The 10,000-nt window shown below is 46.6% G+C and overlaps 1 protein-coding gene across 3 annotated transcripts in view; it reads right to left on the bottom strand.

Moving 5' to 3' along the window:
- Positions 1-10,000, bottom strand: part of vav3a (vav 3 guanine nucleotide exchange factor a) — an 87,969-nt gene that overhangs the window by 69,241 nt on the left and 8,728 nt on the right. For all 3 annotated transcript variants that reach the window (XR_012988012.1, XR_012988013.1, XM_076290184.1), the window contains exon 2: positions 6,365-6,481. Coding sequence is in view for 1 of the 3 variants with exons in the window: in XM_076290184.1 (XP_076146299.1) it covers positions 6,365-6,481 (117 nt within the window). In the remaining 2 variants the exon portion in view is untranslated. The remainder of the gene's footprint in view (positions 1-6,364; positions 6,482-10,000) is intronic.

The following is a 10,000-nucleotide window of genomic DNA, read 5'->3' as shown; positions in this document are numbered from 1 at the left end:
CTGGGCCACATTTATATGTCACTCAAACGATTCTCAGAAGAGGATAAATATACAACCAAACGATACTCAAACGATTCTCAGAAGAGGATAAATATACAACCAACACTCTCTCTCTCACTGGCTTTACAGCAGTGGAACAGCGAAAGATCTCACTATATTAGGAGAATAACAGCCTACTACATGTTGTAAAATTAAATGTTACAGGAAATCCTATGATCTTCACTTGTAGTAATACAGTATCTGCACGCTGTTCAAGGGAAGCATCTGCCAAACTGATCCCTGGTTGCTTACAACTAAGCATCAGCTGGCACTTGAAAACAACACAAACAGACCTTTTTTTATTCCAGGAATGTCTATGTGTGGGAGCATGTGTGTGTGTGTGTGTGTGTTGAGAGAGAGAGAGAGAGAGAGAGAGAGAGAGAGAGAGAGAGATGTGAGAATGTTCACCTAAAACTGAAACATACGAGCTGGACAGGACCAGTGTCCCCTCCTCCTCCCCTCCCTGATGGATGGGTCCTCCCCATCACTCTCAACAATGCGGCACGCGATAAAGCAGCTCTGCAGCGGGGCAGACAATGACCCATCCATCTCGCCCTCCCCACCGGCTTTATCACTATACATTAGAGGCCACTTCATGACCCAATTACACACTTCTGAGAGGCACTCAGCGTCCGTCCACCCCCAACCCCCAAGCCGTCCACTGCTCCATTGCGGACTGGGTCTTCTGCACCTCCCAGGCTCTGGAGCAGGCCTATTCATACAGTAGCCTGGCTGAACTGTGGGCGTCATTGTTAAGGCTGACTGTGTTGGTACAGCACGGCACGGCTAGTGGGGGGGGGGGGGGCAGGGGGGGGGGGGGGGGGGGTTGACCCCCCCGGCCAATGCTTACACTGAAATAAACATTTCTCTTTCTGCAATTCATTCACTGATCGATCTGTGAGCTCATTCAGATAAAAATAAGCATTGAATGCTAAATGAATGGTATGGGTGTGCTGAGGGGAGCTGTGTGTGTGTGTGTGTGTGTGTGTGTGTGTGTGTGTGTGTGTGTGTGTGTGTGTGTGTGTGTGTGTGTGTGTGTGTGTGTGTGTGTGTGTGTGTGTCTCTGTCTGTGCGTGCATGTGGCTACTCTCTCTGTCTGTGCGTGCATGTGGCTACTCTGTCCACATTGTGTCTGTGGCTGAATGATCTGAATCACTGGTTTTGCTTCTGCACCTCTCTCTCTCTCTCTCTCTCTCTCTCTCTCTCTCTCTCTCTTTCTCTCTCTCGTTTATTCAACGCTGCGCAGAAAGCCATGAGGTCAGCAGACCGGCCTTTTCTTACAGGAATCTAACAGCAGCCCATGACGGACTGATGTCACATTGAAAATCACGCACCGTCTATGGGTCACTTCTAACCACAACTCCATCACACAATGTTACAGCCTGGATCACATGATCACTGCACAAGAAGCCAATTCCCATAATTAGAGCTATAAGAGTTAGGACTTCAACATGATGAGAAGAGGACTGGTCAGTCCCACCCTCTTCCTATATGACGAGGATAGGCTATGTTCCAACTTACTAAACCAGCCACCCAACCATACCAATCAGATAATGCACTTATAAATCTGTGTATTTCAAATTTGAGAAACACATCTAAAATCCTGTTTTTAATAACATGCTTTTTGTCACTAAATGGGCATTAACACACACACACACACACACACACACACACACACACACACACTATTTATTTCACAAAAAGCCTCAGCCTACAAGTGACTTTAACTGTGTGCAGTTGATTTCAATAGCTCTTCATTCATGTGCTTTTCATGACAGACACCATTGTGCACTGTGTAACACACAACATACTCCAGTGTCTCATCCACCCATGAGCCTCTTTCACTCTGTGTCCACACATCGTCCCTCATGGAGGACCAGAAGACACGTCCTCTCTCATAGACAAGCAGAGGACCACTCCAACCACATCACCAGTCTATGAGAGTCTATGTTGATATTTCCATTATAGGGCCAAACTTATGTGGGCTCATATTTTCAAAACAATTCCTCAGATGGGCCAAATTAATTCATACATTTTTGAAAGACCCTACGCCATCGTTGTCCACAAGAAAAAAATAAAAAGAAGCCTTTAGCTTGACATGAGAATACAAAGTGATTGATTTGCTCATTTTAAAATCTGAAAAGGAGATGAATAGGGAAATTGATTGCATTAGATTCTTCAACTCCGGGCCGCAAATCTAATTAGATGGGCATTAATCTCCGCCGCTGAGGCAGCAGCTCCGTCTAAGGGCTTTTCTCCTCGGCGGCCTCACGATCGGCGTGAGGGACAGCCATGGCTGCCTCCTCACCAATGTCGCCACGAGACGAGACGAAACGAGACGAGACGAGACGAGAGACAAGAGACACGGCACATCAAGCCCCTGTGAGATGACTGCGGCTGAAGGCTGAGATGTGTGTTGTATTTCAGTGCATTTGAGTGGGCTTTTAAAGTGCTTTGTTTCTGTTTCTGTGGCCTCGTGTAAAAGTCGTGTCAGGTTTGGTCCTGACTCTCTCTCTCTCTCTCTCGGTGGAGCCGGCCGAGCTCAGGAACGAACGAGTGTCAGATGAGTCGGGCAGATGTTGCTCGGCGAGGTGGAAGGCGCCCGCTGATCTGTTTTCCTCGCAGTGGAGTGTTTTTCTCACTCTCTCTCTCTCTCTCTCTCTCTCTCTCTCTCCTTCTTTTGCTCTCTCGCTCTCACTCACTCTTGCTGACTTTTGCTCTCTTTCTTTCTCTTTTTCACTCTCACTCTAGCTTTCATCCTCCCTGTGTCTCTCTCCCTCTTTCTTTCTTTCCCTCTCTCTCTCTCTCACACACACACACACAGACACACACACACACACACACACACACACACAAACCCCACAGCGAAACAGAAGGCAACAGTGCAACAGTGGGATAACATATGTGCATCTGCAAAGACAGCTGTGACAGCAGAACGCAGCACACTTCAGAGACATCCACACCAGGCCCAATGTGAGAGCACGGCAACCTCATCTCCTCTCCCTGCACATGAGGCCATGCTGCCTCACAGTCACAGCTCCTCAAAGGCATCGCCCTCAACCTTTCCCCAGCTACACTGGGGCTGTGCTGAGAGAGGGGTCACAGTCCCAACTACACACTAAGTCAAATCTGTACCTTCTTTGTTAAGCGACAAGCCTTGACTGAAGGGGACTTTTTATTCCCCGAGAGACAGAGAAATCCATTACTAGACAGATTTACTGAAGTGGGGGATTGTATACAAAAAAGGTTGTGCCAGAGGGTAATTAGTACAAATACCCCTGATTCGTGCTGGATAAAATCCCTAACCGATCGAGAAGCACCTTTTTGGTGTGTGTGTGCTAAAGCCTGTGGGGTTCCACCAGGACACAAGTGCACAAAGCAAGCTTTGGTGTTGATCTTCAGCCGTGCGTCCCCCACGTGTGCGCCTGATACAGTAGGCAGAGGCACGCTGGGTGGTAGCCTACAGCCAGCAGGCTGGCGTTTAGAAGAGGAGTCTATCATGTTGAAACGACTGCGCACAGCATGACACACGCTGCGCTTGGAATGGTGAAACCAACTTCTCCCACTCTCTGCCTTCCCCAACTCTCTCTATCTCTCTTTCTCTCTTTCTCTCGGTCCTCCTCTCACTCTCTCTGTTTTTCTCTCTCTCACTCTCTCAGTGATGGTTGGCCTCCCTCACCCACACTGCCTTCCTTCTCTCTCTCTCTCTCTCTCTCTCTCTGAGGAATATCAACATTACTTTCCATCCAAGCACAAATGAATACTAGCAGAGTGGATGTTTTATTCAGAGGCCCCGTCACGTCTATTTTCCAAAAGGAACGAGGACAACACGGCAAGAGTAATGGCAAGTGCAGCTGACTGATTGTTTTTTTTCTGATTTTTTGTTTTTGTTTATGTATTTTTACTTCTTCGTCGTGGTTACTCCATTAACGAGCTGAACTGAACGCACTCACGAATGTGCAAGATCCTCGTGCATTTTTTAATGGGCAAACCGAGGAAAAGAAAAATGCCATGGCAGAAAAAAGAAACAGCTTTCTCTCCATTCTACCAATCTCTAAGTCAGTGGAGCGCGAAAGGCACACATTTGAAACACTCTGACAAATTCTTTTAAAACAGCCATGACAGAGCACACAGAAAAAAAGGCCTGAGACTCTGAGATACAGCCTGAGGAATGTCAAATCTGACACAGTACATTTTCACCAATAATAAAGTGATATATCAAAGGGAACCATGTAAGAATCTTCTTCTGCAAGCTTGACATTTGAATATCATTTAATCAAATAATTTTCTTCCCAGGCTGCATGCATGTATGAACATGTAAGAGATAAGTGAATGGAGTTCGCGTTTAGCCCTGTCTTGCATGCAGCTCAAGTGAGAAATTAATTGAATTCTATATTTGCAGTGGCACATGATCAACAGCGCAATGCATAAGGCATGCTTACGAGCGAAATCCTTTGATTGGAGTCCAACACCGCCTTCATTAAAAATGACTTAATTCAGCATGACCAGATGCAGGGCAGGAAACGTTAAAGCACTTGAACGCGCAGAGCTGTAAATGTGTCGGGTGTGTCGGCTCTGGTGCATCTTAGCTCTCAATTCTACAATTCCTACCATATAATGAGGGTTAAACCTGATAGAAACATTTGACCATGTTTTTGTGTTAGGTTGTGTTAGGGGTTTATGAGATTTTGTGAGTATTTATATGACTGAGACAACATTACATTTTTTTGAACATACATTAAATGTTCTACTACATCTTTTCTCTAAGCTTTCCACAATTCACATTGTTAAAGAGGGAAAATTCAACAGAAACATTTGAACATTTGACCATAGTTTCATTGAGGAAGTCTGAAGGGGTTAATAGGATTTGGTGGGTGCTTGTTCTTCTAGCTAAGGTAACAGGAAGTCAGGGTGTTTTGAAAGTGCTTCTACCACAGACATTAATAGGTATGAAGGGTCAAAGGTTATCCTCACTGGAAGCCAGAGAGCATCTGGCGTTTTTAAGCTGTGGGGGCTATTGATTAGGCTGGCACTGTGTGTGTGTGTGTGTGTGTGTGTGTGTGTGTGTGTGTGTGTGTGTGTGTGTGTGCGTACGTGTGTGTGTGTGTGTGTGTGTGTGTGTGTGTGTGTTAGGCCTCAGGCCTCACAGCTGCCGGAACCATCATGGAAGGAGATGTGCTTCATTCACTCTCACGCTCTCTCAAACCCACACACACACTCATTCACACTTTTGCAAAACACAGACTGATGTATGTGGGTAAGATACTAATCTGCCAGATTGTCATTTTTCTCTTCCCAACTTACATGTCCATGAACAAGAACACATATGCAGACCCCCACGCAGGACTGTTTGCACGTATCGCACGATCAGCCACTTTTGTTCTTCATAGATTCACCACAAACAGCCACTTTTTGAAATTGCATCAAACAAGAAGGAAGTCAACCCTTCAAAACCTGCATCTTTCTGACATCCAGAGCATCCAACATTTCCTTTTACAGCCTTCAAAGTCACGCAGGCAACACACACCTCCTGCCATCAAAGCAACAAGGGTGACATACATACACGCACACACACGCGGGCACGCACGCACACACACACACACACAAAAACACACACACACACACACACACACACACGCACACACGAGCAGCCGGCTGGCACCTCCCACCGGTAGGGGCGGCCTATCAGCTCTGCTGTGCTCCACTGCTTCTTAATTAAACCAACTGCAGACTATATTAAAATGCCAGCAGGGTAAGCCTGAGCGGCCAGCCTCTCCACAAAGCACACAAGCTCCAGGGGTGTGTGTGTGGGGGGGGGGGGGTGGCGTGTTCATCTTTACACACAACATAAAAAAATAACTCGCAAAGCAATATTTCCATTATCCTTTTACACCCATTTCAAAGTCAAGCAAGTCTAAATGAAGAGTTTGGTTCCTAAACACTATATCTCCATTTTTAAAAACATTACTAAATCATGTTATTTAGTTGTGCATTTCAGGTAATGTCAGTACAATTGTAGTTTTGCTGTTTTGACTGAGGAAAGATAAATCAAATAACCAAAGCCTAAAAATATGAATCCAAACACATGCACTTCTGCATGGCAGCAGATAGGCTGCACAAAACATGACGCACTTTGTCGCCTACACCGTTCTCAGTCTGCAGATAGGCCTATAACTGGATAACACACTGGGGTAGAAATGCTCACGAGGTCAGAAGGTTTCCAGCGACTAGTCATTGCATTGCAGCTTTTGAAGATTAAGTGACAATATGTGGGAGTGAGCACCCTCGCTGCTTGTGAATTGTTAGTCACAGCTCCGGATCTTACCTTTCCAAAATCCCTCACATCGAACAGGTCAAAGGCCTCGAACAGGTCGCTCTTCTTCATGCCAAAGATCTCGGAGCAGGCGCTGAGGAATGTCCGGATGTTCTTCAAGCAGAGGAACTGCAGGGAAACAGAATTCAACATCAGTTTGGTCAATTATATCTGCACGACTAGAGGCTATAACAAACCACTGAGGAAAAGCATTACTTATACAAAGTGTTTAGATATACAGTTTCAAGTAATTATATAGGATGCATTAGGGAAACCTCAAATGAAATGCAACATACCGTATGGCAGGATAACCCCAGGAGTGCCATTGTAAATATAATTTATGAGTAATACCAACATACAAGAAAATGAGAGGATGCAATAGGCCTACATTTGTTGAGATTTATTATCCTTCAAAATGACAGGGGTTAACCCAAAGTGGAGCTACAAAAACAGCCATATATTTTTTCTTCTGGGAGGGTGAGAGAGATACAAACATGGTGACACATTTGCCCTGAGGGAGGGTGAGAGAGTAGGATGGGCATGTGGGAGAGAAGTTTTGATTTTGTCTAGACTGGGGACAGGAGTTGCCTCGGGAACAATCCCTTTATTTAGATAGAGCTTTCCCTCAAAAAAACAGCTCGTGTTAATCACCCAGCACGGGCACATTTAAACGCCCAACTCTGTTATGACTGTGCGGCCCCGCGCGAGACGACTGGCCACAACGTGACCGAGGCGCTTTGGTCTGATGTCCAGAAAGGGGCCGACGAGGGTAAAGTCTGGTTTACTTTGACACGCACTCAAAACAATGAGTTAGCCATGTGCCTGACAGACCACCAGCGCACTCTGATTTATGAGGAGAAGACAGCTGGGTTAATTGGATGTATTTCTCTGGCACTTCATTTTGAAGGGCTGAAGGACCCTGTACCTCCCCAGCCGAGCTGCACTGACACATCAGAAAATTGAGAAAGGGCAGAGAGTCAGAAAAAAATCAGTGGAATTACCTTTCGCTTTTTTCTGGGGCTTTGCAGCTCAGATGGTTCTAGAACTAATGAGCTAAAGGATCTGGGTTCCATCCAGACACCTCCCTCCCAGGAGACCACTTACAACAGCGTCAGCACTAGCCCAAGCTACTGTAAATGAAATGGGACGATTTACTTCTTTAAAAAGGAAGAGAGTGGAGAGAACGCCGGCCACAACCTCCACTGGGTCAACAAAAAGGGAAAAAAAACATCTCACATCTACATAATTAAGGTTCCTATGAACAGCATTCTGTCTGAAAGAAAGATTGCAGGATGTGGTTAAGGTAATAGGCTACCATAAACCAAGCGGTAAGACTGACATGACAAAAGCCTCCAAACACAAACCATGCCAATCAAATTACCTAAAGAGTGCTGTTTTAAAAAGCAAGTGTTTCATATTGAATGGATATACTGTAAACATAAACGTCAGTTAAAAAAGCTATAGACTGCTGTTTCTTATCACAATCTGTTCCCCTTCCTTTCCTAAGTCCTAATTCTAGAGATGAAAACAGCATAGTATATACTGTTTCAACACACACCCATTTCATATGGCCATAATCAAGCATCAAATCTCTGATGATTAACAGCACTTCCTTTACACACACACAGGCAGGAGAGGAGCCTGTGTTAGCACTCAACTGTACCCATACTGCACCAGTGCTTCTGGGCTACGCCGGCTCTTTGGGGAATATCGCACTGCCATGTGGGCAGGAGCGGCCAAAAAGCCGTTGACTGAAGGATTCAAAAGCAGGAAATAATAGGCCACAAACGAGCAGTCAGGACAAGCCTGTGGCCCTCGGAGCGTTCGATGGCTATCTTAATGGACCTGTCCGGTCATGGCGCTCTCCGATGCCTCACCCTGCGTCTGAGGGAGAGAGGGGGCGTCTCAGCATCAGAGGCCCTTGAAATAACATCAGTCCTCTCCAACGTGCAGAGCAGTCGCTGCTCTATCTGCATGCATCTGCCAGGGTCCCTCTGGTCTCTTGCCAAACTGTGAAGCGTGTCACAGCAGCGTTTTAGCTCTTTAGCTCTCCATCTCTCTCTCGTTCTCTCTCTCTCTCTCTCTCTCTCTCTCGTTCTCTCTGTGTCTCTCTTTCTCTCGCTCTCTAAACGTTTCTCTCTCGTTCATGCTCTCTCTCTCTTTCGACCTGTCTTGTGGAGAGGTTTCATAGGAAGTGGGTTCGCTCAGGCGGCGTCGAGAATGATACTGAAAGAAACAAATAAATAGCATGGGCTCTCTGTGTGTGTGTGTCTTCTGTGAGAGCGCTGCTCTCTTTCTGACACCAAAAAAGGCTCCTGCAGGAGCTCACAACTCACAACGTCGCCATTATGGTCCTGCGCTCAGAGAGTTATGCTGTATTATACCTTGCAGACTAGCTTGACACAACCCAGGCCACACTATCGCCAATCATTTTTTTCACCTCACCCACTTACTACTTGTAACATTTATTCCAGACAGCTTCCTGTGCTTTACCCTCACATGTCACGTTCCAAGTGACAAACTGCTAGCCCGCTGAGTTCCTCTTCCCTATTATGTGGCGAATGCGTGAGAAGGAAAAAATAATGGGCCTTGATGGTAACAGGAAGCTCCGAGAACGAGGAGCACAAACTGAAGCTGACCTGCTAAGGGAGCCTATTGGGGCGTTTACACATGTATGTATTCTGTTTTGTTATCACAGTAGCTCATCTCGCAGGCCTTTTGAGAGATCCCATCGGAGAGAGAGAGCATGAGTGAGCGGGAGAGAGAATGAGCGAGCAAGCAAGCAAGAGAGAGAGGGAGAGAGAATAGAGAGAGAGAGAGAGAGAGAGAAAAGAGAGAGAGAGAGAGAATAGAGAGAGAAGGAAACAAGCCATGCAGCGCATTTCTAACCCGCTCTGATGCAAAGGTGGCTGTTGGGGGGAGAAGAGCCAGCAATGCAGGGTGGGGGAGAGGAGAGATGGGGGGTGGCTGACGGGGAAGGTAGGAAGCTGGCTAACAAGCCCACTGAAGCCCACGGCAGCCACAGCTCATTTCACTGAGCAGTTTTGTGCATTAGGCTGCCTGCCTGCTTGCCTGCCTGCCTGCCTGTGGACCCCCAAGACTTGATTCACAAAGAGCGTCCCACTGATGCTGGTATCCTCCTGATCTCTCCAACTCCAAGTACAGAATGGCTAAAAACCAGGCCGTGCTCGAGCCCTGTGTCTCTCCAGGAGTCTTGCTGATACACACTCTGACTCAGCAAGGCAGTAACAGTCCCATCTCACCAGGCAGGATGGGTTCCTGTGTGTGTGTGTGTGTGTCTTAGAGTCAAGGAAGAGGGCTGCATAATGTAAGGGGGCAAGGTTTCATTTTTCAAAGCGCTCCACCTGGGAGATAATAGAGAGTTCACTATGTACAGTGGCTCTGGAAATAGCAATCCCACATTTTCGCTTTTAAAGTCACGTGCCCTGGCTATTACCCCTGGCGGAGGCGACGTGTGCTTTGACTCCAAAATGAGGCGCAGGACTGTGCTTTTGTATGCTTTGCTGATGCTTGCAGGTGCCATGGCAACACCGTGATATCACCCGGGGTTTGAAGGGTAAGCGTGTCACGGCTCATGATCACATCCTCGTCTATCTGATCCGGACTCGGTTTCATCATTAAGGTCGA

The sequence above is a fragment of the Alosa pseudoharengus genome, unplaced genomic scaffold (assembly GCF_046254945.1).
Source record: "Alosa pseudoharengus isolate Yale_2024_CS ecotype anadromous, Long Island Sound unplaced genomic scaffold, YU_APseudo_1.1 YU_APseudo_1.1_scf_18, whole genome shotgun sequence".
Lineage (NCBI taxonomy): Eukaryota > Metazoa > Chordata > Actinopteri > Clupeiformes > Clupeidae > Alosa > Alosa pseudoharengus.
The sequence above is the reverse complement of the archived record's forward strand: the minus strand, read 5'-3'. Positions and strand labels throughout refer to the sequence as shown.